At 54.8% G+C, this 27,969-nt stretch overlaps 1 protein-coding gene across 1 annotated transcript; it reads right to left on the reverse strand.

Annotated features, from left to right (window-relative positions):
- Window positions 1-1,020: 1,020 nt before the first annotated feature.
- Window positions 1,021-27,969, reverse strand: Slc6a13 (solute carrier family 6 (neurotransmitter transporter), member 13). The gene is made up of 15 exons (XM_013023653.1): window positions 27,916-27,969; window positions 24,694-24,900; window positions 15,349-15,483; window positions 14,506-14,646; window positions 12,599-12,683; window positions 12,122-12,254; window positions 10,965-11,099; window positions 5,453-5,556; window positions 4,188-4,312; window positions 3,644-3,756; window positions 3,245-3,382; window positions 2,645-2,747; window positions 2,125-2,225; window positions 1,556-1,726; window positions 1,021-1,424 (listed from the first exon to the last, which is right to left on the reverse strand). The coding sequence occupies exons 2-15, from the start codon at window positions 24,893-24,895 to the stop codon at window positions 1,302-1,304; spliced, it is 1,809 nt and encodes a 602-aa protein (XP_012879107.1). The 5' UTR covers window positions 24,896-24,900; window positions 27,916-27,969; the 3' UTR covers window positions 1,021-1,301.

Below are 27,969 nucleotides of genomic sequence, written 5' to 3' on the forward strand. Positions count from 1 at the left end.
CAACCAGTCAGTCACTCCTCTGGAGAGCGGCCAGGTTAGCTCTCAGGGAGGGCCGCTGCTGTCTTTATTCCCCCTGAACTTTTCCCAGCTCCAAGAAATCCAAACTCGGAGACACGGAGAAGACCTCTGTGCATTCCCCCCAAACCTGATGAGTGAGAAAGCCAGCCAGGGAAACCGGGGATGACAGCAGCTCTGAGTCGCGGGGGACGTGCACTGTGCAGGGGACAGGCAGACCCAGGCTGATCCCGGTGAGCCGTGCAGCTGTGTGTTCAAACACCTCCACAAACACAGCTGCCCCCGTGGGACCCCCTGGGACCACGGCAACAGGCAGGATGGGACTTTCCTTCCTCCGTCCCCTGCAGCCGCAGCTCTAGGACCTGTCTGGGCCGCTCAGGCCCCACAGTGGAGCCACAGCCACCCTCTTGTGGCCACAGCTGGCGGCGACAGCACCGGGTCCGGTTGCAGGCCTGTCCCTGGAGGGCAGGGTCCCTCTTCCGGCCTTGCTGGGGTAGTGTTTTCCTCCACTAAGCCTCCCTTCCCCAGACCTACTTGAGGCCTGCAAGGGTGCGGCTGGCAGCCCTCTCCCGCCCCGGGGGTGGGGGGCACACACAGTGTGGGAATGTGGGCATGGAGGAAGCTACCCGCCTCCTTCTTACAACCAGATGCTTCACCTTTCCCTCCATCTCCCCTCCAGGATGAGAAGAAGGAAGAGGAAGGAGGAGGAGGAAGGAGAAGGAGGAGGAGGAGGAGAAGGAGGAGGAGGAGGAGGAGGAGGAGGAGGAGGGAATGGTAAGGGAAGCGCAGGGAGCCGCGTGGCCACCTCCTCCCCTCCACTGTCTGGTGAAGGAGGGTCTCCACGTGGCCCTTGCCTCTCCCCGCCCCCCGCCAGGCTGCATCAAACACCTCCCGCCGCCGCGTGGCCCACAGGAATCCACGGAGGAAGGCACAAGGAGGCCGAGGCAGAGACCAGGCCGGACTGCAAGCGGTGGTGGGAGGAAGACGGGTTTAATGGCACCGGCGGGAAGGAGGCCCAGCGGCCAGCCACACTGTCGCCCCTGCAGCGCTGCGCTCTGGGGGCTGTGTGTCACTGTCGGGGGCCACCTCTGGAGTGGGGGCAGTGGAGGTGGGAGGGACCCCAGCCCCAGCTCACAGGGTGGATTGGAAGATATCCCCCGCTTCTGTCCTTTCTGCCCGGGGTGGACGGTGGGGAGCAGAAAGAGCACCGAGGGCTGCCGCGGCCTGGGCCGCTGTCCCCTCCCCGCCAGGCTAACTGGCGGCACGGCCACGGGCGGGCCTGTCCCTCAGCAGTGAGACTCCAGCTCTGTGAGTCTGAGAAGGGACGTCCTGGGCGTCACGGGGGTGGGGGGTCCTGCCACGTTCCGCCGGGGCAGGTCCTCGGCTGGGCACAGGAGCTGGCGGAGTCTCTGTAAGGTCAGTAGGGTGGCCATCGTCTGTCCATCTCTCCCGGGACAGGGGCTCCTGCCCCCTGCAGGCCGCCCAACCCGCCATCCCCCCCCAAAGGCTCCTCTGCGGCCTGCCTCCCTCCCTGTCTTACCTCCCTGAAGGGCCCCTTGAGGGTGCTGAGCCGGTAGACACCCCAGCTGGGAATGCAGATCATAGAAGACAGAGCTAACAGCCAGCCTAGGAAGTCGCCCCACCAGGGGTAGGTGTATTTGTTGTTGTAGGTCAGCGGGGTATACTTGATCAGCGAAAACATGAAGGTGGCCTGGGGAGAGGAAGGGCTTGAGGGGGTGGGGCCCCTGCCCTCCCCACGCAGCCCCCACCCCACAGCTGCCTGCTGGCACTTCAATCTCAATCCTCCAATCTCAGCCTCCTGAGTAGCTAGGATGACAGGTGTGAGCCACTGGTGCCTGGCCCCCATCCTACTTTTTGTCCAGGACAGAACACACACACACTCAGAGTGGGAGTGAGGAGGGGGTCGAGGACTTCTCTCCCCTCCCCTTTCCTGGCAATCCGATGTAGACGTGGAGTGGTAGATGTGGGGGTCAGTTCCAGTGGAGAGTGAATGAAAAGCTATACCTCAACTCCTAGGAAGAAGTCCATTTTGGAGCCAAGACTCTCCCTCCTGAACACCTGGCTGTACCCCTGGGGGCTTTTCCTTACCATGCACACAGCTGGGGTGAAAAAGAGCCAGCAGTATTTGATCAGCGGCCATGGCCTGTATCCAATCATATCTTCAATGTTGTCATAGAAGCGCCCGGCCCCTGCCACGAAGAGCACAAGGAGAGGGGAGGAAGGTCCTTCTTCAGAGTCTGAAGAATGGAAGGTGGGGGTGGGGGTGGGGCCCACAGCCTGGGACAGGCCAGGAGGATAATCAGAAGGTAGCAGGGCTGCCTTTGTATAAATGACAGCGGGAAGAATCCGTGTGGGGGGCCCTGACTCTGCTTTCGGAGGGTGTTTAAAGGCAGGAGGTGTGTGTAGACAGGTGGTGGCCCCACCAGAGCTGGTCTAGGTGTGGTCATCACTGGCCAGGCCCTGCAATGGTGAGAGACCACACGGAAGAGGTCTCCAGTGGGTGGAGTCCTGGAAAAGATGCCGGTGTCTCCCCTTGGTCTGAGAGGTTCTGGGGCTGGGGGCGGAGGGGAGAGACCTGGGGTCTGGATCCAGGGGGAAAGCCACTCACCGTAAATCCAAGCCACACAGAGGGACTCGAAGATGGCCACAAACAGGAGGCACATGCCACTGGCCGCGTAGTAGTCAAAGAGCTGGAACACGTACATGCCGCCCTGCATGGGCGGAGCAAACAGGTGGGGTGGGCCCTGGTGCCCCTCAGCCTCACACCTTTGGGGTACGGAGCCCAGTTGGCAAGGACCATGGGGACGGGACGGGGGGGGGACACACAGGTCCTAAGAGGACATAGATGGTAGACCTGGACACTAACTTCTCTTCGTTATCACTGTGGGAGGCGGGATGGGGTGAGGACTTGTGGTTGGTCCAAGGCCCTGCATCTCCTTGGAATGTCGCTGGGCCCCGGGGTCCCTCCCTCCCTGCCTAGGAAACCATGGACTCTTGTTCTTCCCAGCCTATGAACCTCCTGCAGACTCTTCATACATCTTCACTTCCCTTGGAGCCAAAATGGGGCTGGTGGGAGGGCGGGGGACTAGAATCCTAGAACCACAGCCGCGTGCCCCGCCTGGTGAGCGGCTTGGCACCCCCTCTCCACCCTGTTCCCTTTCCCCACTAGCCTCTCCCTCAGTCCCCGCTTCCCTGGCCGGCTGCTCACCTCTGTGACCATGATCAGGCCGACCAGGAAGGAGAAGACAGCCACGGCGAGGATGAGGAGCTCCCTCCGGTTTTTCTTGCGGAATATCCTGGGGTGCAGGTCCACCACCGCCGTTGCCAGGCTTTCTACACCCACAAACTGATGAGACGGCAAAAGGATCAGAGGGGAAGGAGAGCTCCCACAGAGCCCTGCCGGCCGGCTCACAGCCGCTCTGCTCCCACTGTCCACCCGTCCACCCCTCGCCCCGCCCCCTGCCGTGGCCTCCCTTCTCCAGCCTCCTGCAAGAGCCTCTGGGTTCCCCGGAAGGACCACGTCCAAGCTTGTTCTCAGTCCCCAGCTTTCTAAGGCCTCTTGGGGCAGCAGGCTCAGCCTGGTACTGTCTGCTCCCCCTTCTGATACCTGGCTATCTAGTCCCAGGAGGACCACCATGAAGAAGAAGCAGCAGGACCACAGAGGCGAGAAAGGCAGCATCACCACAGCCCGAGGATAGGCGATGAAGGCGAGGCCAGGGCCTACGGGGGTCAGGGGTCAGGGGTCGGGGGAGGGCAAGGAACACAACCCAGGGCCTAAGCCGGTTTCTGGTCTCTGTGATCCCTGAGCCGCCCCGGATGGGCCACGGAATCACATTGCTGGAAAACATTCTACCCCACAGTGCCCCTCGCCACCACCAAGAGCGCCACCCAAGCCTCTACCGGTGCCTGAGTTCCTAAGGTGCCACCACCCAACCTGAATCGCAGATCCAAGATGGCCCCCACCCCCCAAACCAGAGGTTTCAGACTTAGAATGAGCTCAGGAGCCAGCAGGCAAAATGAATCTCTGGGAGGCTCCCCGGGGGGGGGCCCCCACGGAAGTGGCCGGGCCTGAGGGGAACAGGCCAAGTCTGCATTTACCCAACAGATCGTGGTGTGTCAAAAGCGCCGCGTCTACCCCAAGCCGCTCTCACCTGACTCAGCCACTTCGGAAATGGGCACGCCTTGCTCCTGAGACATGAAGCCCAGGATGGAGAAGATGGCGAAGCCGGCCAGGAAACTGGTGCCGCTGTTGAGGAAGCAGAGCGCGATGCAGTCCCTGTGGGGAGCACAGGCCTGGTCAGAAAGGGGCTCCTCGAGGCTCCGGCTCCCCGGGGCCAGCCCAGCACCTTTCCTGGATCGTGTTTTTGGTCAGTCATGGGGCTTGAACTCTGGGCCTGGGTGCTGTCCCTGTGCTCTTCAGCTCAAGGCCATCGCTCTACCTCTTGAGCCACAGCGCCACTTCTGGTTTTCTAGTGGTTTATTGGAGATGAGTCTTACATACTTTCCTGCCCAGGCTGGCTTTGAACTGCGATCCTCAGATCTCATTCTCCTGAGTAGCTAGGGTGACAGGCGTGAGCCACCGGCATCCGGCCCTTCCCTGAGTCTTAGAAAGGGCCTCGGGGATTCTGAATCTACTGCTCCAAATCGGGATGGGGGGCTTCAAACTGGTACGACTCCCTGGTAGAACTCAGGGAGCTCAGAATGTTGTCTCTGCCCCATTTTCTCCCTCCCGCCCCATCCCAGCTCAGTGGTGGACCTGGTTCTCAAAGGAAGATGCTAGAAGGGAGGAAAAGAACAATCTAAACATTGCTAAGCTGACACACAGCCTCCCGCTCCCGAAGACTCTCCATGGCTGACAACATGACCTCCTCTGGCACCCGTAAGGATTATTCCAGACAGTAAATAATTCTTAGACATCCACATTTGATTGTAGCAGGATTTTTTTTTTCCGGCTAAAATCAAAATCAAAATCGGCATAGGCTGGGCATTGGTGGAACAGCGATGCCCATAATCCCAGCACAAGGGGAGGCTGAGGCAAGGAGGATCCAGAGTTCAAGGCTAGCCTGGGCTTCAAGGTGAGTATCAGCTCCCAAACAACATCAGCAATAAACAGTAACAACGACACTAGCGAAGTTGGCTTCTGTTCTCTGAGCAGAGCCAGGCAAGGCGGGGTGAACACTGGGGAGAAGACGGACGGGGAGGAAAGGCCTGTGGCAGGCGTAGCTAGGGTAAGTATTTGACGCCCCCAGGCACAGTTCCCAGGGCTGAGCTACCAGGGCTTGGCAATGCTAGCACTCTGGGCACGGTTAACCTTGATCCTCCAGCCTGTGAGCGGGTGTATCGCCCCTAGCCTAGCCGGAAGGGCAGGGGAGGCGCAGGCCGAGGCTCCGCCCCCGCCCGCCCCCATCGCAGTCACCTGTAGCAGTTGTTGTGGTACTTGTTGTAGCTACCCAGGGCCGTCAGGCACCCCAGACAGAGGGCGAAAGAGAAGAAGATCTGGGTGCCCGCATCCATCCACACCTGCAAAGGGAGGAGAAAGCCGCGCTCCAGGAAGGCCCGGCCCCGCCCTGGCAAGGGGGTGGGGAGAACTCTGTTCTCAGCCAATGGGAGCCTGGGTCCTTGCGTGGAGTTTCTCAGGCACCACCAGGGTGGCAGAGGAACTAAGACCTCAAAGGAAAGGACGCTGAGGAGGGGGTGGGAGGGAAGGATAAGGATCTAGGTTCGAGGGAGGTGGAGGGTCCGGTGTCTGCTCATGAAGGAGGCCGGGGTTCTGTCCCCACTTTTTCCTCCGCTCCCAAGTGTCACGGCAGTGTGACCCGTGGGCGAGGGGTCTCTCAGGGTGGGAGGCTTCCAGGTCAGGGTCAGCTGGAAGGTGGAGCTTTGTCCCTCCTGAACCCTGGCTCTCCACTGGGGCCTCCTTATTATCTCAGCTGGCTCATCGGCCGTGCCTGTGGGGGTTTAGCTCTCCCAGCTAGAAAAACATCCTGAAGAGAAAGGATGTGCAGAGATCGGGGCCAAGCTGGGCGGCAGGAGGGAGTGTGCTGCGGCTGTCCCCCCCTCCCCTCCGGCCCCCGGCTTGCCCACCTCCAGAGGACAAGCATCACCATCTGGCTGCAGGTGCGGACGTGGCCAGGGCAGGCATCCTGCGCTCCCAGCTGAGGGGACACCCCATCACCCCATCCATGCCTCTGCCCAACCCCCACCTCCGCCAAGGCCCCCAAACAGGCTCCTGCTTTCCACTTACCACCAACAGCACAAGCTAATCCACACACAGTCCCTTCCTGCCTTTTCCTGCCCCCCTTTCTCACGCCTTCACCCCTTCCTCTCCCAGTGTCATCTCAACCCACGTGTCCATTCTTCACACAGCAGGGCCTGGGCCGGGGGCTGGGGGAGGAGGGCGCCCTAAGCAGGCCGAGCACCTCAGGGTCTGAGCGACTCTTCAGCCATTGGAAATGCCGAATCTCAAAGCCAGGAGCATACATCTCCAAAACTTGCTAGTAGGCCTCATGACCCCTAACATCTGGCGCTGGGGGACCCAGCCAGGGAGGCCCCTCTCGCTACATTCCTACAGGCCCAAGGACCGAGAGAGCGCACGAACGGGAGAGTGTCTCCAGCTCCCCCCCTCCCGCTCCCAAGGAGCTGCCCCCAGGGAGAGGAGTCAGAGGAGGAGCGTGGCGGGTACAGAGCAATGGAGGAAGGTCTCTGGGCCAGTCTGGCCGCTCCTGCCGAATGTTGTGCTCAGTCCCTGCTCCAGGAACATGCAGGAACCTTCAGGAACATGCAGGGGCCTTCAGCACTGTCCTGTGGGCCTTCCTGCCTCCTGTGGGTCCTCGGGAGTTGGGAGGCCTCGCAGCGTGGGCCCTGCGCCCATCCCCAAGGCCTCCCCGCAGCAAGGCCAGGGCTCTGGCCCAGGTAGGTGCATCCTGGTGGTGAGCGCACAGCCCTCTGCCCTGTGCCCAGATTGGACGCCCCCTGCACCTGGTGGGGGCTCCGTCCCCGGGATGACCCGGGGTGTGACCCGGGGATGGGGCAGAACTCATTAGGAGTGAGCCGTGACTTGGCTGGGTCACCTCACGCAGTAGGAAGCCAGGGGAGGAGAGGTTACTGAGAACAGAGGACCCCGCAGGAGGACCGGAGTTGGGAGCTCAGGGGGTCCCGTGTGCTGCCTTATGACCAAAGCCCCCTTGCTGGGAGCTTGGCAGGCCCAGGACTCTCAACAGCTGTGGCTCGACAAGCCTGCTGCGCTGGGGGACAGAATGGGGTCAGAGGGAGGTGGAGGAACACGGAGGGCAAGATGTCCCCCCCTACCCCCCCCCCGGCCGCCCAACCCCGCTCATTCCAGAAGCCCCAGATTCCAGAACAAAACTGGGATGGGTCTTCGGCTGGGGGAGGGGGTAGGCAAGGCCAGCCAAGGCAAAAAGCAAGGACAAAAAACCCCTGTGAAGGGACAGAGAGCTTTAGATGACCCGCAAGAGTCGTTTCCACCTTCGGGTCAGGCAATGGTACACCATGACGGAAGAGCTCACGGGGGGCCCAATTTCTGACGTCACCGCTAGCTGTCGGATCTCAGGCAAAGCACTGCACCTCTCTTTTCTCATCAGAAAAAAGGGGTACGGTAATAAAATCAGGCACACAAATTTCCCGACATAGAAACATAAACAGGAGCTTCCCCATCCCACCCTCTAGAACAAGAAAAAACAAATAAGTCACGCGCCGGTGGCGCACACCTGTCATCCCAGCTACCCAGGAGGCTGAGACCTGAGGATCACAGTTCAAAGCCAGCTGGGGCAGGAAAGTGTGTGAGATTTGTTATCTCCAACGAACCACCAGAAAACCAGAAGTGGTGCTGTGGTTCGATAGAACACAAGCTTGGAGTGAAAAAGTTGAGAGATAGCACCCAAGCCCTGAGTTCAAGCCCCAGGACTGTCAAAAAAAAAAAAAACAACTTGCAAATGATGCATAATAGGCTTTGTGAAAGATCTATCATGGAGACCAGGAGAGCAGATTTCAACACACAGAACCCACTCCCTCCAACACGCTAGTTTGGGGTTCTGACCGGTCCCCACCCTTTCCTAAGTATCTGTCAAAGGTCAGGGTCTGTGGAAAGGTGAAACCGGGCCAGGTCTCAGTCAAGTCTGGGCAGACCCCGAGCAGACCACCCTGCAGCCAATAACGAGATGCCATTGATTTCAAGTAACAATCACAGCGACGACAAATGATCAGCTATGTCTGATCCCCGGGTTCAGACTTCCCCTTTACAATTCAGCACGGCTCTTTGGACACCCTACCAATCCCCTGCCCTTACGCAGCTACCAAACCTCACAGGAATGAGAAGTCAAGCAGACTGAATGAGGGCTGGGGCTGGGACCCTGCCACCCTGGAGGGTCAAGCCCAGGAACCCAGGGAAGGTAGCAACCTGTCCCAAACGCACAGCAAGCCCGGCAGAGGCCCCCCTGGCTCCCCACCCCCAGCCTCCCTGTCTGGCGGAGAGAGAAGCCCTGGGTCTTAGCACCTTTCTCAAGTACCAGGCAAATGCCAGCTGGATCTTTCCCGCTTCCCAGGGAGTGCCAACTAGATTCAATTAGGGCTCTGGCGAGGTGCCCCCGCCCTGCAGGTGCGGCTCAGCTCACTGATGACAAAGGCCTGGCTCCAGCAGGGGCCCAGGGCCTGGCTGCTCTTGAAAGAGTTCCCTCCCACCGCTGCAAAGCAGACGGAGGACAGGCCGGCTCTGCGGCCTGCAGCGGGGAGGGCTGGAAGGATGGCGGCGAGGTTGGCACCCCAGCGCCTACTGCTGCTCCTGCAGAATCCCCCCGTCCTTCTGAACGCTCAGAATTAGAGGCGGCCTGGTCTAGCCACATGGTGCGCTAGAAGCTTACCGTACACCGCACCTCAAATAGACCTCCAACTCAACAGGTGCTGAGTGAACGGGTTGGGGGAGAAACACAGGGGAGAAGATGGGGACTTGGTCTTCAAGAGACCATACAGTGTGGCTGTGCGGGGCTGTCACCAAGCAGCCCCAGTCCAGCTGTAGGTGTCAAGACAGGAAATTCTTAAAGCTTTAGGCCTCTATTTATGTCATCTCCTCCTCCTCTTCCTCTTCCTCCTCCTCCTCCTCCTCCTTCTCCTCCTCTTCCTCTTCTTCCTCCTTCTCCTCCCCTCCACCATTGGAACCCAACTTTTCCCCATTCCTCAGGTAGACTTTTTTTTTTTTTGATCAGTCATGGGGCTTGAACTCTGGGTCTGGGAGCTGTCCCTGAGCTCTTCAGGTCAAGGCTGGTGCTCTACCACTTGAACCACAGCACCACTTCCAGTTTTCTGTGGTTCATTGGAGATAAGAGTCTCACAGACTTTCCTGCCCGGGCTGGCTTTGAACAGCGATTCTCAGATGTCAGCCTCCTGAGCAGCTAGGTTTACAGGCGTGAGCCACCAGTGCCTGGCTCCCAGATAGACCTTGAATTTCAATCCTACTACCTCTGGCTCCAGAGAAGTTCACTATTTTTTTTTTTAAGACAACGTATCATCTACCTTTGCCTAGGCTGGCTTTTAACGTCCTGTCCCTACATCCTAAGAAGCTGGGATTATAGGCATGTGCCACCACGCCCAGTTCTAGGTCTCTGTTTCTTTTGTTTTTTTTGGTTTTTTTTTTTGGTCCGGTCGTGGGGCCTGAACTCTGGGCCTAGGCACTGTCCCTCAGCTCTTCAGCTCAAGGCTAGTGCTCTACCACTTGAGCCACAGCGCCACTTCCGGCTTTTTTCTTTTTGCTTATGTGGTGCTGAGGAATCGAACCCAGGGCCTCAGGCATGCAAGGCAAGCTCTACCACTGAGCCACCTTCCCAGCCCCTAGGTCTCTATTTCTTTATGTGCAAAATAAGGATAGCCCATGCATTTGCTGTGAGGATAAGCAGAAATCATGCTTGCAAACTTTGTAACAGTGTTATGGATATAGCAAGACAGACCCCAGTGCTTGTTCCAAAGCCACAAATCCTGGAACTCCCTCCCTCCTCCCCACCCCCCTCTCTCCCCCCCCTCCTTTTTCTCTTTCAGCCTGGCCTGCCTAACCACAACCCCTGTGCTCTGGGCCCTCCCTGCAGGCCAGGGTGAACTTTGGCTCCCTTCTGGAGCAGATCTAGGCCTTCAAGGTCCTCCCAGCCTCCTGCTTTGTGACACAAGCAGCCATCACAGCCCTCTGGTCCCAGACAAGCCAAACGGCTTCCTTCTCATTCACCAAAGGAAGATGCCCTTGCAGGATGCACTCCCACTTGCGGGGTGCCCCTTGAGGTGGCAGAAGGCTCTCTGGTCTAGGGGAGTGGGACTCTCAGGTGGAGCTTGCCTCCCTCCCAGTGGGCTTTGCCAGCTTTCAAAGTGGCTGCCAAAGAGGCGCCCAGAAGCCATTCTATCAGGGGCCCCTGCCCAGGCCTTGTGCTCCAGGCCTGGCTCCACACACCCTCCAGTCTGCCCACCAGCAGCAGCAGCGCCCCTCCTGGGGGCCCAAGGGAGGAAGGGCGGGAGGGGGAAGAGGGAGACTGGAAACGTAACACCAGCCCGGTTGGTATGGGGAGGGGCGGGGAGCTGGGGGCCTGGGAGGGGGGAATGTGGCCAGAGGGAGGGCAGCCGCGGGCAGAGGGAAGGGTGAGCTGAGGAGGAGAGCCCAAGAAGAAATGCAGAGAGATAGGAGAATGGGGGGGGAGGGGCAAAGAGACCCAGGTAAAGACACTTAGTGACTTATTTCTAGTCTCCAAGAAATGTCGCCAGAGGGCTCAGGACCCCCCTGGGTTGCCTGGCAGCTGTGGACCAAGGAGGGACCACAAGATCTGCTTATCAGGAGGGACTGCCCCCCCCCCCACCTTGGGGAAGGATCCAGGAGGCGCCCAGAGAAGGGAGGGGGCCTGGGGTTCAAGAGGCGGTCCCTCAGCTCTGTGGCTTCTTACCTGGGGATCCCACAGCCGTGTGATGTTGGGGTACAGGTAAAACTGAATTCCTTGGGCCGCCCCAGGCAGTGTCACCCCTCGAATTAACAGAACCACCAGCATGAGGTACGGGAACGTGGCTGTGAAGTACACCACCTGGTAGGGAGGGCGGAGGGAGGGAGGCAGGGCGTGGTGAGGAAGGGAGGGAGGGAGGGGGACCCTAGCCCCGCGTGGGGGGGGCACACAGGCAGCTCCGCTCCCGCTGCCCTCTGGTCCCCCCCCAGCTGTCCACGTCCATCTCCTGGCCACACCACGCCTCCCCCACCCCCAGCCTAAAATACTGGCTGCCTCTCGGAATAAGTCTCATAGAGGAACTGACTAGAGCTGACACGCAAAGGGTGTCAGGAACGAAAAAAAATCTTTAACACATGATTCCTTCCTCCGCAGTTGAGACGCTTAGCGCACACACACAGACAGACAGACAGCCGGATTAGGAAGGAAGCCTCGTCCCAGGCCTCCGGGGCAGGAGTCCAGAAAGAGCCTGGGACAGCCCCGTCCAACACGTCAGGCTCAAGGCAAAGACGCTCCCCACGTCTTAAGCTAGTTGAGAATCATTCTGAGGTAACGGAATTGTTATTACTGTCATCATTATTGCTATTAATTTTGGTGGTAGCGGGGTTTGAGTTCGGGGGCTCGTGCTGGCTAGGCCTAGCTCCTGCCCTGCTTTTGAACCACTTTTGTTTTGAGGTAGGGTCTCACTGCCCACCTGAGTCGCGATCTATTTTAGGCTTCCCGTTGCTGGGGTCAAAGGCACATATCACTTTGTCCAGCTTCCCCTGGTGGAGGTGGGGGGGCTCTCTTTCCTGTCCAGGCTGGTCTTGAACCCCGATCCTCCCATTCACAGCTCCAGGAGGGAGCCGTGAAGCGTGAGTGGTTAGTGTCACGCTCACAAGCACACCGATCCAGAGATCAAATCCTTCCCCAGGTGGCCTTCCTGCCCTTCTCTCTTGGTTCATCTCCCAGAAGTACTTGGGGTTCAATTCAATCGAGAGAGGCAGCCACGTCAGATCTTTGCTGTGTCACCTCCCCCTCCCTCCGGTCCCTCTGTCCCCTCTTTATCGGGGACCCAGCCACAGGAACCCCGGGAGGGGGAGGGGGCGCAGGCTAGCCGCACAGACCTTGCCCGTGGACTTGATCCCCTTCCAGATGCAGAAGTAGCAGGTGACCCAGGCCAGCAGGAGACACAAGACCATCTCCCAGTGCAGGGCCCCCATGTGCTGGATGCCATCCGTGATCTTCAGGACCCGCCTCCTGGAAGAGCGGGGGGGGGGGGTCCACTTTGCAGGCCTCACATCTTCCCCTCCCTCCTTCCCTCCCTTGCTCCCTCCCTCTCCCTTCGCCTCTCCTCCCTTCCCCTCTCCTCTCCCTTTCCCCTCCACGTTTCTTCTCTCTGGCTTCTTCCCGGCACGCCAGGGAAGTCGCTGTCACTGAGTCACCCCACAAAATCCCCCCAAATGTGTCTTGTGCTGACCATGGTGGACCCCACAGAAGCAAGGCGCCAGGCGAAGGGCCAGGAAAGGAGTGGAGAATCTGCACCCCCCCTCCCCGCCCCCTGCACAGGCCCACAGTAAGAATGGGACGAGGGTCTCACTCACTCCCAGAACTCAATCACTGGGGAGGTGGCGTTCTCCGAGGTGACGTTCAGGGAGCCATTGGTCTTCTGGAACTCCACGCAGTTCTCTGCCACCCGAGCCCCAGGGAAGGAAGGAAGAGAAGGATCATCAGTCAAGACTCAGGTGGGGGGTCCCCGGGGCTGACCTGGCCTCTTGCCCACACTTTCTCCGGGGGCCTGTGTGTGTGTACACATCCCCGTGGACGCTGTTCAACATTAGGAAAGGTTCTCCAAGTGCTAGCTTGCTCAAAGCGAGCGGATGATCCCAGAAGCAGGCCCAAGAAAGGCACCGCCTTTGAGGCAGGGGAGCATGCCTTCCGGCTTGGTGCAGGAGCAAGGTCAAGGCCCCGGCGGGGTTCGTTACCTTCTGGGTACCAGCTGAGCGGCCACGGTAAGTGACAACCAGGCTCCCTAACCACCCCTGCCCTACTTCCGGTGTGGGTGCATCTTTTAGGACCAATGGAGGATCACAGGCAAACATAGGATGGGTGCCGGTGGCTCATGTCTGTAATCCCAGCGACTCAGGAGGCTAGATCTGTACCACTCTACCCTCTTGGGCACCACTGGCCCCTGGATACACTAGGCACGGTGTACCGAGGGACTTGGCACTCACTACTCCTCTATGAGATGCTTGTCCCCCTCTGCCTTCAAATCTTTCTCTCTATAAGGCCTCTCCTGACCACCTCTACCTCAAATCACATCCCACCCCCAAAACGTCCAGACCCCTTCCCGCTCAATCCTCTGCAGAGAATGGGCTCCTGGGCAGCCCACCCTGGACACTGCGTTGTGGTTACCATCTGTGCAGTAGTCCGTGGCTCTAATACCGAAGGTGGTCTGCCCAGGCTGGTAGAGCAGAAGTCAATTACTACCATGAATTAGATCGATGACATACAAAACAGCCAATTCCCTAATTAAGCTCAGATAAACGATAAGTCTGAAAGACCTAGAATAGTATCAGAAATAACAAGGAACAAAGAAATGATCATGTAAGAGACACATATATCAAACTGGCTATGGTCCAAACTTAATATGGTCCAAAATTAATAAGTAGCTGAGCAACATGTTTTTAAAGAGAAGTCAATTCTAGTTGCCTAAATTGTGAGCTACATGCATTTTTGTCTGTGATGTTGGTGAACTCCTGTTTGCAGTTTCATTTTTTGATAGCAATACTGAGGATTGAACTCTGGATCTCGGGCTTGGTAGGCAGACGCTCTACAACTTGAACCATACCTCCAAGCCCCTTTTACACTAATTTTTATTTTTTTTTCTTGATTTATTTCATTGGTGGTGGGGCTTGAACTCAGGGTCTGGGCACCGACCCTGAGCACTTTTGCTCAAGGCTGGTACTCTACCAATTTAAGCTACAGCTCCGCTTCCAGTTTTCTGGTGGTTCATTGGAGATAAAGAATCTCATGGACTTTCCTGCCTGGGCTGGCTTTGAACTGCTGTCCTCATATCTCAGCCTCCTGAGAAGCTAGGATGACAGGTGTGAGCCACCAGCACTTGGCTGCACATAGATTATATTAAGGTCATACTTGAGGCCTGGGAAGACCTGCCTGGTCTGTGCTCCTCCTACCTGTGTTTCCCCATGTCCCTGGGGATAACAGGTACATGCCTCCAGGACCAGCCATTGGTTGAGACGGAGTCCTCATAAACTCCCGCCCACCCCCCGACTGGCCTTAAACCATGATCCTCCAATCCCTGTCTCTGAGGTAGCCAGGATGACAGGTGTGAGCCAGGGTGCGCAGCCCCTACCCCTTCCTCTTATTATTCTTGGTGGAAATTCTCTGTGAATCTGGGCTACAGGCTGAGGAACAGGCTGCCTGAGATACAGGGACAACCTCACTGCCGAGCAGGAGGAAGCCGTGGGATCCTGGGAGACAACCTCACCTGTGTTCCACTCATGGTGACAGCTTCCCCAGGGGAGGTCAGTGTTGAAGCTGCTGAAGAGGTAGAAGAAGGCCCAGGCCAGGACAACAATATAGTAGATATTGAGGAGAATGATGATTATCTGAGAGGCGTACCCGATGCCTGGTGGCAGGAGAGAGGACAGGCTGTAGAACGTGGCCGGGGGCACCCAGCCCTGTTGGGAGGGGGCTTTGGTCTCACTATCAGTGTCCTCAAGGACCAAGACTCACAACCCAGGTCCAGGAATGGGTCTCCTGGGTGCGGGTGGCCTCTCAGCCCGCTCCCTGCACCTTCCATCTTTGTCAGATTCTGAGAGTTCACTGTTCTGAGTTCTTCTAAACCTACATGAGGTTATCTCCATGATTCCAAGGGCTAATGATCCCCAGAGCTACTCTGATGTGTTTTGTCAGCACAAGTAAGGGATGGAGACAGCCGGTTGGTGTGGGACAAGAACACAAAGTCATGGTCACGTATGCATGTAGAACAGACACAGCGAAGGTAGTTCCCTGCGCGACTGGTTGAACCATCCTTGCCTCTATACAGCGAAGGTAGTTCCCTGCGCGACTGGTTGAACCATCCTTGCCTCTATACAGCGAAGGTAGTTCCCTGCGCGACTGGTTGAACCATCCTTGCCTCTATTTCTCCCTCTTCCTCTCAGGAGCCAGGTGGCGAGTGTAGGGTGTAGCCCACAAGCCAAAGGCTTGCTGTGGAGCCTCAGTATCTTCTTGTCTTTGTGTAGAATGTGCTTCTTGCTCAGCCATTGCAGATGAGCAATATCGTGGGGGAGGAGGAGGCTGCCTGGGAATGGGGCACACAGGTACTTACCCTCAAACAGAGGGCAGATCTTCCTCCAGGCTGTGATGCCCCCCTGACTAGTGTACTGGCCCAGGGCTGTCTCCAAGAAGAAAATGGGAATGCCACAGGTGAAGAGGAAGATGAGGTAGGGGATGAAGAAGGCACCTACGGGTAGAAAACACATGGTCTCTCACCTCTCAAAACCGTGCTCAGGGTCCCACAACCCCCTTGCTCCTGTGTTAGCCAGAACCCCAGGAGATAGGGGAACATGCAAAACTGCAGCACATGCTGGGCGCCTGTGGCTCACACATGTAATCCCAGCTACTCAGGAGGCCGAGATCTGAGGATCATGGTTGGAAGCCAGCCTGGGCAGGAAAGTCCATGAGCCTCTTTTTCTCCAATTAAACACCTCTAAAAGCCAGAAATGGAGTTGTAGCTCAAGTGATAGGGTGTTAGCATGAGCAAAAAAGCTCAGGGACAGTGCCCAGGACCTGAGTTTCAAGGATCAACACACACACACACACACACACACCCTTGCCACACACACACACACCCTTGCCCCCCCCCACACACACACACCCTTGCCTCACCAAGGTCCCTAGGAGCCCTTTTTCACCTGCAGTTTCAATCTCCACTGAATATCAATTGCTGACTGAGTAGCATGTCACTTGAAAAACACGTCACAAATTCATTGACTGATAACTACCTGGGAGCATCAGCACAGCCTGAAGGGCTGGGAAGGTGGCTCAGTGGTAGAGCACTTGCCTTACATGCATGAGGCCCTGGGTTCCATTCCTCAATACCACATAAGCAAAAAGAAAAAAGCTGGAAGTGGTGCTGTGGCTCAAGTGGTAGAGCGCTAGCCTTGAGCTGAAGAGCTGAGGGACAGCGCCCAGGCCCAGAGTTCAGGCCCCATGACCGGACCCCCCCAAAAAAAATCTTTTCCAAAAAATGGTTGTTCCCAATGTCAAGTAGAGATTTGGGGGGGGGACACAGGAGATACCAGGATTTGTACCTGCTAGGCAGGTACAAGAGCTATGCCCATAGTCCTTCTTTGCACGGGCTATTTTTGAAATAGGGTCTTGCTTTGAGATCCTCTAGTTTTAGGCTTCCCGCACCACACTCAGCTTCTTGGTTTGAGATGGTGGGGCTGGGGGTGGGGGTGGGGGTGTCTCATGAACTTTTCTGCCTGGCTGGCCTCAAACTACAATGCCCCTGATTGCAGTCTCCCAAGTAGCTAAGATTACTAGGTGGGGAGTTTTTGAGGGAAAGGAGGGACAGGGCCTGGAACTACCTTTCTGCCTCAGCCTCCCATGCGAGGTTTCCCGCAGCCTGCATCACCTCCCCAGCTAGTGCATTCGCCCCATACTGTATCAAGAGGAATGCACCACTTAGGGGCTCAGAGCTGGAATCAGACTTCTGCTCCTGTTTTCGTAATCACTGGCAGAGATGAGACTATTATAGATGTTAGAAATGCCAGTACTTCTCTCCAGGGACCTCCATCTTCTGCCACAGCAGACAAATGGAAGTTCATAGCAAACAGTAGCAGAGAAAGGATCACTGCCCCCGAGAGGGAAAAGCGCAGCACGCAGGAAGAATTAGTCAGAAAGGTTAAAAGTCCGTTTTTGTCTGTTCCCACCAGCCAGAGAATCATCTCAAGATCCACCAGGCGCCGATTACACACAGTATGCCAAAGTGCATTTCCTCAGTGGAGAAGAGCCAGCCCTAGAGAGATCACACCACCAGTCCTGGATAACAAAGTCTTAAAGGTAAGATGAAGAAGGTTCAAGAGTCTTCACTGAGATCCCAGAGCAGAGCTCGAGAACATTCATAAAAACAGGAAAAAAAATTGTATTACCACCAATAAAGCAAGAAATTCATCTGGTCTTGTATCCAATAATGCATTGGCAGCAGCAAAGAAGCTGGAACAGGTGACTCCTACGAAAGTGGTTAAGTCATCCATCGATTCTGATCCATCACTTACACAGATGTTCCAATGAGCTAACATGGGCACTTAAAAGTTATTATAACTGAGCAGGAGCCGGTGGCTCACACCTGTAATCCTAGCTACTCAGGAGGCTGATATCTGAGGATCGAGGTTCAAAGCCAGCCCGGGCAGGAAAGTCCGTGAAACTCTTATCTCCAATAAACCACCAGAAAACTGGAAGTGGTGCTGTGGCTCAAGTGGTAGAATGCTAGCCTTGAGATGAAGAGCTGAGGGACAGCGCTCAGGCTCAGAGTTCAAGCCCCACGACCAAAAAAAAAAGTTATTATAACTGTACTGTATATGCCATAAGAAGTTCTTCCAGGGGCTGAGAAGGTGGCTCAGTGGTAGAGTGCTTGCCTTGCATGCATGAGGCCCTGGGTTCAATTTCTCAGCACCACATAAGAAAAAAGCTGGAAGTGGCGCTGTGGCTCAAGTGGTAGAGCACTAGCCTTGAGCTGAAGAGCTGAGGGACAGTGCCCAGGCCCAGAGTTCAGGCCCCGCGACTGGACCCCCCTCCCCCCCAAAAAAGAAGTGCTTCCATGTCTCTAAAAGGTGTAGAAAAAATATCCAAGTAATACTTGTAGAAGCTGGGTGCCAGTAGCTACTCAGGAGGCTGAGATCTGTAGGTCCTGGTTCAAAGCCAGTTCAGGAAAGAAAAGTCTGTGAGACTCTTAGCTCATTTTTTTTTTTTTTTTTTGTGGTTGTGGGGCTTGAACTCAGGGCCTGGGCACTGTTCCAGAGCTTTTTTTTTTTTTTTGCTGAAGGCTGGTGCTCTACCACTTTAAGCCACAGCTCCACTTCCTGGTGTTCTGGTGTTTCACTGGAGATGAGTCTCACAGCCTTCCCTGCCCAGGATGGCTTTGAACCACACTTCTCAGATCTTAGCCTCCTGAGTAGCTTCTTATCTCCAATTAACCAGCAAAAAGTCAGAGTGGAGGTGTGGCTCAAGTGGTAGAAAACCTAGCCCCGAGTAACTGCACAAAACACACAAACCAAAAACTACCAAACCATGGACACAATACTTTTAAATATGTGCATGTTGTCCTCAATTGGTGGAGAACATAATGAGGTCACCAGGTCTTCACCTTTCGAACTTGTAGTATGCAGTCCACCCTACTTAGTTCTGACACCATGAGGCTTAATTAGCCTGAGGGCAAAGAAATGAAGGTTGTAAATAATTCAGCCTAACAGGTCCATAAATCAGTCCAAGATTTGTCGGGCCAGAGGGGAAAAAAAAATTAACTCAGTCTTTGCTGAGCACCCCATCTTTCCAGGAAGGGTTAAGAGCTCAGCTCCGGGGTCCCCTCACAATGATTAACTGCAGTGGGTTTGTGCTCAGCTTCGTTTTCCTCCTCCCCTGCCATTCTGAGCCCTAGGATAGCCCCAACACTACGCCTCTGGGAATTGCTCCAGGGGTTGGATGGAGGCTGAGAGGGACTTAGGAAGAGCCCAGGGGGTCCTGAGGAACAAGCTGCCTCTTTCTTCCCTGCCGTCACCAACCACTATCAGAAGATGGGAGTCAGTCCTGGTGGGGGTGGACAGAGCTCCCAGTGTCCCAGCACTCCCAAAATGTGAGTGTCCACTAAGTCCCCAAATGTTCCAGCCTTACCCACCTATGGGCACTACCATCCTGGAAACGAACTGCTTTGTTGGCATCTCAAAATGAGGACACTTTGGGATGCCACCTGCAAGGTTCCAGGTACTTTTGAAAGTGATAAACCAATTAGTTCACATGAGAAACAGAGCAGAGAGGGGGGAAGGGGGAGGGAAGGAATGCAGGAATAGCCACATGGCGAGAATCCACATTAGCCTGGGCACTACTGGGCATTGAGTAACTCCCTCAAATGTGAATCGATTGTCCCCTGCCACTAAAATAACGGCTTCTCTTCTATGACGCAAAGGGGTGAATGGTATCCTTGAGTCACCGAGTCCCCTTAGACTTTGTATTCCTAAACTCTCTTGGTAGAGCCTAGAGCTCAGATGAACAGTTTCTGCTCCTCCCTTCCAAGAGTCCTATCTCTCAGGCGTCCACCCCTGCCACCCCCCACCCCTCGCCGGTGGCCACACACGGGGACCCGTCTCCATATTCCCAGATGAAGACCCAGGGGCTGAAACCCAAGATCTGGGTGATTCTGGATTGGATGAAAAGACTTGGAAGCGGGCAGAGGGCAGGGAGCTCTTGTCTGCTCAGTTGGGATGGTCTCCAGGAACCCTTGCTGTGGGTAGCCCCTGGTTATCCATTACTCTACAGTTAAAAACTAAGTCAAAATGCTGGACAAACCAACTGGTTTTGTCTGAGCTGGGATGGGCAGGCAAGGAATTTTTACATTTTCCTACCACTTTTTCCTACCAATTTTTAAATTTTCCTCCCCCTGTGTCTTCTTGAGTGATCCAGAGTCGCCTTGTCTCCTTGCTAGAGCTTTAGCTAGACAGGCCTTGGTGGAAAGGTCTTTGCTCTCCCTTCCGGGGAGCTGACGGTGAAGAGCTGGGGAAGAGTTCAAGGGTGCAGCTTCTGCAGCAACTTGACCAGCAGTGCTGGGCAGGCTGGACTACTCGGATGGACACAGGCAGAAGGAAGAAGGGCAGAGATGGAAGTCTGCCATGACGACTCGTACGTATGACTTGCGATCTCTCTCCCTCTCCCTCGCTATCGGAAGCCCTGCACAGCACTCTGACCACGAATGACTGAGCCCAACACCAGTTCCACCCCCACTCGGCCCTCCCAAACTCAGCTGCTTATTTTCTTCTCTAAGTCTGCTCTTCTCTGGGCCCCAAACATCTCTGGACATGGCCATCCATTTCCTGATTGCCCAGCTAAGTGATCTATCTTAGGGGCTCTCTTAGACAGGGTAGTAGCAATGGTGGGGACAGCAAGAAGCCTGATTCTAGTCGGAGGGGTTCTGATCCTGAGGAACTTCGTCTGCTGGTACCCAGGGGTCAGGAAGTTGGAGAGGCCTCCGCTCAAGGCCCAGGCTCTGAGGCATACCTCCGGTTCAAAGAAGAGAATCAAGGATGAATCCAATTTTTAGCCTTGTCACTGGCTTACTTACATTCTTCCTTATAATCAGTTCCTTTATTTATTTTTTTCTGTCAGTTGTAGGGCTTGATCTTGGGGACTGGGCGCTGCTACCACTTTGGAGCCACAGCTCCACTTCTGGTTTTTGAGTGGTTCATAGGAGATAAGAGTCTCAAGGGGACTTTTCTGCCTGGGGTGGCTTTGAACTACCATCCTCAGTTCTCAACCTCCTGAATAGCTAGGATTATAGGCATGAGTCACCCACCCAGCACCCAACTTTTTATAATCAGTTCTGAACACAATGGCCAGCTAGATTATTCTAAGTGCAAGATCATGCCATTCCCATTCAAAATCCTCCTTGAGTGGCTGATTCTAAAGTGAAAGCTGAGTCTTGCAATGGCTGACCAGGCCCCACCTGGCATGCACCCCCAATCCCCCAACTCCGATTGCCCTTTCTATGGACTCTTCCTGTTCTAGGCTCACCGGCCTCTTGCTTGAGGCTATCTAACCTGTATTTCCTCGGCCCCGGGCGCTTTCACCCCCAGTAGCCACCTGCCCAACCCTCTCACCCCTGGTGAGCCGTGGTGGCTGGACTGCCACCCACACCCAGCTCAACCTGCTCCATTTCCACAGCTCTCAGAAGCTCTGGCACGCTGTACGGTGGGGTGCCTTGTCCACCACCTTGTCCCCCTCCCCTGGAATGGAAACTGTTCACAAGGCCGGGATGCCGGTCTGTGGTGCTAACAGATGCACCTAGAACAATTCCTGGCCTTTGCAAGGTGTTCAGTAAATATTCGTCCATGAGTGGCACCGGCAGGGGCCGGGCTTGGTTGGCTGGGTGCTGGCACAGTGGGACTGGAACCGATCTGGAGCCTGCAGGGGTGGCATGCTGGGGACAGATGGTCTACATGGCCTGGACAGAGGGGAGAATGTCTCCCGAGGAGGTGATCTGGGAGCTCTCTGAAAATCCTGTGCGGCCCCAGGGCTTCTGACTTAAGAAGGGCTTCATCCCAACTCCTTCTCTGCTTCCCCAGGAGTGTCCAAGTCTGGTTGTCACCCATCTTCTCCCCCCCTCTGGCCTCAGTCCCTCCCCTGCACTGGACCTCACCAGCAGATCCAGCGAGATCGAGCCAAATGCTAAAGCTGAAGAAACCAAAGGAGATGTGACTTGTATTCTAGTCCCAAAGTAGAAAAAAGAAAGAATATGGAAGCCGGGCGCCGGTGGCTCACACCTGTCACCCTAGCTACTCAGGAGGCTGAGACCTGAGGATTGTGGCAGGAAGGTCTGTGAGACTCTAATCTCCTATTAACTCCCCCAGAAGCTTTCCTTGAGAGTTACCTGAGGACAGAGAGGAGGAGCTTTTGGGGGAAACGACAGCAATAACAAAGAAAGGAACACAAGTGCAGAAGGCCCTGGGCTCCTCGACTGACCATGAGCACACACACCTTCGCGCAGACTTTGGCAAAGGAGCCTTCTCATGAATGTATCCAGTGGCCCTGCATGACGCACGCCCTTCAGAGCAAACGCGGGCATTCACCTCTAGCTCCAAAGTCCTTCCCAGCCCTCCCCCCCAGCTGCCGTCTGTCCATCAGCAAACAAGAGGCGGGGGATGCTAAGGCCTCAAGGGAGCAAAGTGTGGGGGTGACGTAAGGGTTAAAGCACGTGACAGGATCTTAGGAATCCCAGAACCTTCTAAACTGCCAGGTGGGAGCAGAAGGCCCAGGCGCGCTGCTTCTGAGCCTGCAAGCAGAGCCCGCCCCTCCCCAGGTCCACAGCAAACGCCCTGAACCAGGGCTTGGGCTCCATGTCCTCGGGGCCACACTGTCCCTCTCCACCATGTCTTCTTCAACCCTAAACCTGGAAAGGGCTGTCTTCCTGCCACTGCTACTAATTCCCAAGCCAACCCTTACCCCATTCCACAGAGGCTTGGGGAAAGCGGCTCATCGCTAATCTCTCTGCCACATGAGGCGCTAAGCTGGTTACTAGCCATGCTCAGCTCAGTCCCGGCCTCCTGGCTGCGCCCCTCATCCTCCTGGGCGGCTTCTTCCGTCCACCCAGTTTACTCCAAAGGGGCGCCGATTCCTCCACAGGGTGCGAAGTGTCGGGTAGGTGGGAGGTGGGAAGAGCGCCCCTCTCCCCTCTCAATGCAGACAGAGCAAAGTCCTGTGATTTCAGGCCACAGGCCAGAAATTCTTGGAAGACAGGACACATGAGCTCATTCCTGCTGGAAAAACACAAGCTAACCTCCAACCCCAGGGAGCAGGCCGAGGGTCCCTCCAACCGCCACAAGCCCCCAGACCTTCCAGCTCTACCTGGGAGGGAAGTCTGCTTTCTCCAAAGCCACCGGGAGACTCCAGTCTGAGGAGTCTGCAAAAGGGTAGGTGTTGTGTTAGCCCCCACCCTCAGAGCCCAGGGCACCCTACGTCTCCGCCTCGATTCTGGCCACCCATGTCTGCATGAAGCATGCTCTCAGTCCAGGAGGTGCCCACGTTACGAAACCGATCTGAGTTCTCCCAGTAAATTCCACTCAAGCTTCCCACTGGTCAGTCTAAAACCTTTAGTATTGGAGGGAATCTCTTCCAAGCCTTCCCACAGACATGGGACTCCCTAAAAGTGGCTTAGTTACCACTTTTTTCTTTCTTTTTCGTAGGTCACGTTGCCTGAACTCTGGGCCTGTGCGCCGTCCCTCAGCAATTCAACTCAAGGCGAGCGCTCTACCACTTGAGCCACAGCGCCACTTGCAGCTTTTTGTGATTATGTGGTGCATGCAAGGCAAGCACTCTACCACTTAGCCACCATTCCAGCCCCAGAATTGCTTTTTCTAGCCAAGCACGGGAATGGATGTCTGTAATCCCAGCACTTGGGAGACTGAGGCAGAGGACTGAGAGTTTGGTGATAGCCTAGACATATAGCAAGACCTTGTCTTAAAAAAACAAGCCAGTTCATGTCTGTAATCTTAGCTATTCAGGAGACTGAGACCTAAGGATTGTGGTTCAAAGCCAGCCCAGGCAGGAAAGGCCATGAGACTCTTTTTCTTGGGGGTAGGTGGGTAATCAGTCATGGACACTGTCCCTGAGCTCTTTTGCTCAAGGCTAGTACTCTACCTCTTTGAGCCATGGCTCCACTTCCAGTTTTCTAGTGATTAATTAGAGAATAGAGTCTCATAGACTTTGCTGCCTGGTGTGGCTTTGAGTCTCAGTCCTCAGATTTCAGCCTCCAGAGTAGCTAGGATTATAGGTGTGAGCCACTGGTGCCCATCTCATGAGACTCTTATCCTCTCTTATTTCCAATAAATTACTGGGGGGCGGGGATTGGGAGTGGTACTGTGGCTCAAAGTGGTAAAATACTAGTCTTGAGCAAAAAGAAGTGAGTTCAAGCCCCAGGGTTGACAAAAAACAATTTCTTTAAAGGCATTGCTGTGGTGATAACAGTTATTCCAGGGTGGTTGGAGTGAAGAATAAGAAGCTCTTAATGACACAGCGAAGAATTAGTGTTGCCGGGCCCTGTCATCCTAGCTACTCAGGAGGCTGAGATCTGAGGATTGTGGTTCAAAGCCAGCCCAGGCAGGAAAGTCTGTGAGACTCTAATCTCCAATAAGCCACCAGAAAACCAGAAGTGGTGCTGTGGATCAAGTGGTAGAGCGCTACCCTTGAGCTGAAGAGCTGAGGGACAGTGCCCGCGCCCAGAGTTCAAGCCCCATGACCAACAAAAAAGAACTAGTGTTAAGGGCTGGGAATGTAGCTTAGTGTTCCTGTGCTTGCTTAGCATGCATAAAGCCCTGGGTTCCATTCCTCAGTACCACATACACAGAAAAATCTGGAAGTGGTGCTGTGGCTCAAGTGGTAGAGTGCTGGTCTTGAGCACAGAGAGGCTCAGGGACAGTGCCCAGGACCAGCAAAGAAAAAAAAAAAGAAAAAGAAAAAAGAACTAGTGTTAAATGTTCCTCCACAGGCAGACACACATGGATACACACATACACAGGAAAATTTTAAAGAAAGAGTTGCTAGGGTCAAAGGTTATGCTTCGGTGGGGGTTGGGCCATAGATGGCTCTGGGATTTGTCACAGTGCCGGCTGAGTTGGGGAAGACACAGGCCAAGGCATCTTGAGCGCACAGGAAGTCTAGCTTCGACCTGACTGTCATGTAGCCACGACTCCTAACGAAGTTACAGGAGTTCTCTCAGGTGCTTACCACCACCTTGGAAGACGGGTGTGATGATCTGGATTGACAGAGCGGCTGGGAGGCTCTGAGCACAGGAGCAACCCGCCTGAGACCACGCGGGGTGGGCGGTAGTCAGGATCCGGGCCCCGGGACACCACGGAGGGGTGCGCCCTCATTTGGGGGACAAGGGGAAGGACGCCGTGGCTCTTACCTCCCCCATTCTTGTAGCAGAGATAAGGAAACCTCCAGATGTTGCCTAAGCCAATGATCTCCCCAGCCACGGACAGCACGAACTCCATCTTGTTGTTCCACTGTCCGCGCGCCAGGGTGCCATCTTGTTCCGCCTGCTCTGTGCCCGCACACACTGGCTTTGTCTCTCCATTACTGGCTGTGCCCGGGACCCTGTTATCCATCCCTCCTGGAAGACAAGGGAGGTGCTCTGTTACTGTGGAAATCCCCGCCCCTCCTCAAAGGGAAGCCTCTGCCCTTCAGAACCCCGGGAATCAAGGTGTTTGTGCCTTCCCCAGCCTTGAACCTATAAGCCCTCTCATCTCAGCAAGGCCACACTAGAGGGCAGATGTGGCTTCCGTGACCCAGCACTCTCAGGTTGGGGTCTGAATTTGCATAATCCCTGTGCTGGGGTGCTGGTGGCTCACGCGCCCCCCCCCCGTCACCCTAACTACTCAGAAGGCTGAGATCTGAGGGTCGTGGTTCAAAGCCGGTCCAATAAGCCACCAGAAAACCAGACGTGGACCCATGGCTCCAAGTGGTAAATGCTAGCTTTGAGCAACAAAACAAAACAAAACAAAAAAAAAGAGCTCAGGGACAGAGCCCTGGCCCTGAGTTCTAGCCTCATGACCTAAATAAATAAAGAATTATCCCTGGGTCATCTGCAGTGAACCTTGACTATGTGAACATGTGCTTCTATTTCTATACTCTGCTTGCTGGGGGCACTGGAGGGATGCCACACCATTTAGTCTCAAAGCCACTGATTTCCCTCTGAGTAATCTATCCTAAGGATGTAATTGTGTCTATGGGTTAACAGATTCCGTATTAAGGATGTTTTTGTAACTTCTCACTATGAAAAAAAGAACCAAGCAGACCAATGTTCCAAAATCGTTAGCAGATACACACAATGAAACAACTCCATAATCATTAAATGCTACACTGCAGAGAGAGATTATTGAAGCAAAAAGGTAGTCACACGTAAAAGAAGGGAAAATAGAAAACAGGATCGGGTTGGTAGGTAGCAGACTACCCCCCAAAATGTTTCTCCTAGCGGCTGGAGGACAGGAATATATTTCCCCTCTATGCTTTCTACATTTTCACCAAAGAACATGTTTTAATTTTGCCCTAGAAAATTAAAAGCGCTAGGAAAAGTAAAATCCTTCCAAAGGAATAGGGGAGGAGGAGCGGAATCAGTGACTGGCCAAAGTAAGCTGAATGAGCTGCCTGGGGGCTCAGTCCTCAGTTGCTCTCTGAAATCAAAATGAGAGGGGGAAATGAGCTATGGATTTTCTCTGCCCGCATGAGCGCGCACGCACACACGAGCTAATATAAGCACAGGATCTGTCAGAAGAAAATATAAATGAGTGATTCTAAACAACCCCTGCGTGGACTGCTCTACCCTGGGTTGGGATGGAGGAGAAGGCCAGGCTCGGCTAGCATTTCTCCAGCAGCTCCTGAGGAGGTGGTACCCAACACCCTCGCATTCACTCGTACCACCCGAAGGTGTGTTCTCTCTACTACACTAAAAATAAGGAAACTGTAGTTCAGTGAGATTAAAAAGGCTGATTGGTGCCATAAAGTAAATTGCACAGCCAAGACCTGAACCCACTCTGCCCTTCCTGCTTTTTACGTCTGCTCAGCTTATTGTCCACCTCACCGATGAGCAGGCCTAACTGGACTGTCTTTTAGCTACTCCCTCATTAATACGGTGGCCCCTCTTACAGAGAAGTAGGAGCGGTGTTTTTCTCTGAACATCAAGAAAAATGCGCGCTAAAAAGAACCGCTTCAGCAGGATCTCTTCTGACCCTGGCAGGGTTAGCCCAGGGATTTGGAAAGTGAAGAGAGAGAAGTGGGGGACAGAAAGCATCTTAGCTTATCTGATAAACTAGGGGATGAGCTCCAAAGGTTGTCTGTGGGCTAGGAAAGAAGTCTAGTGACCAGTCCCAACACACAGCTGCTCTAGCCGTTTCTTGTAGGTCATGGGACTTGAACTCAGGGCCTGTGTACTGTTCCTGAGCTCTTTTGCTCAAGGCTAGCCTGCTACTACTTTGATCCATAGTGCCACTTCTGGTTTTTGAGTGTTTAATTGAAAAGTCTCAAGGGAACCTTTCTGCCTGGGGTGGCTTCGAACTGCAATCCTCAGATCTCAGCTTCCTGAGCAGCTAGGATTACAGGCAGGAGCCACCAGTACCTGGCTCACTCTAGCCTTTAGAGTGCTGTCTCTGGTCCTGGGTCAACACTGGGCCTCCCCTTACCTTATCTGATAGGAAGCTGCCTCTCTTTTCTTCTTCACTCTCCCAGACCCTTATAACAGGGCGGTGACAACACATCTTAGGGTCATGAGAGTTAATGAAATGATCTTATGTAAAGTGCCCAGTGTATAGTAGCTGTTCACTAAACAAGAGCTGAATCCAGACTTCTCTCAGTCAGTCCCAATCGCAGAATGAGGCGTTTCTAGTGATGAAAGTTTCCTTTTCGGTTGGCTTCTCCGCTATAAGAGACTCCTATACTTGTCATCGCCAAAAAAAGCAAGTCCCTAGGGTGCAAAGAGGAGCAGGTTTTTTCCTGAGCCTTGATGTAGCTGTGTGTCAGGAAGAGCCCACTACAGAAAACAAAACAAAACAAAACAACCAACTCCAGCCCCGGAGTCAGCCCTGGGATTTTCTCAGCCCTCTGCCTGACTTTACCGGAGTTAATGAACAACCCAGCCTTAGTGTGCTCACCTGTAAAAGTGGGAATGACAGAATAGGTTTACCTATATGTAAGTATAGAACAAGAACACCTATAGCTCCTCACTTTGTAGACGCAAACAGGTGTGCTTACATCTGCATTTTTCTCTTGGCCCTGCCAGCATTGATCCTTATCTTCCTAGACAGAGAGAGGAAAAACTATGCTTTCGTGAGATCAAATCCAATGCCATTCAGCTCAATCTATGGCCATTTGCCCTCCAACTCAGATCATGCCCTCGGGTGAGCAGCCACCCCCAATTCCAGAAAGTCAAGAAAATAGCATATTGTCTTTTGCATATGCTCAATTAATCGTCAGAAACATTTGTTTAAGGAGATGCCAGAAATGTTCTATCTATACATCCTATGGATCCCACCACCCAGCAGAATGAGACCCCAGAGAAGGGGTGAGAAGGGGAGAGGGGGCGAGAGGGAGAGAGGAAAGGAGGGAGGGAGAGAATGGCACCAGCATTCCAGACCTTAGTGAAGTTGCTGCCCGTCCAGTGGCGAATTCTCCAGGGAGGGGAAGGTGC

The sequence above is a fragment of the Dipodomys ordii genome, unplaced genomic scaffold (assembly GCF_000151885.1).
Source record: "Dipodomys ordii isolate 6190 unplaced genomic scaffold, Dord_2.0 Scaffold69, whole genome shotgun sequence".
NCBI classification, from domain to species: Eukaryota; Metazoa; Chordata; class Mammalia; order Rodentia; family Heteromyidae; genus Dipodomys; species Dipodomys ordii.

Coding starts and splice junctions, on each gene's coding strand:
- Slc6a13 (XM_013023653.1), bottom strand. CDS start 24,895: ATGGATAACAGGGTCCCGGGCACAGCCAGTAATGGAGAGACAAAGCCA. Junction 12,684..14,505: donor TCACCATGAGTGGAACACAG/GTGAGGTTGTCT, acceptor CTCGGGTGGCAG/AGAACTGCGTGGAGTTCCAG. Junction 3,383..3,643: donor TCCTGGGACTAGATAGCCAG/GTATCAGAAGGG, acceptor CCGTCTCATCAG/TTTGTGGGTGTAGAAAGCCT.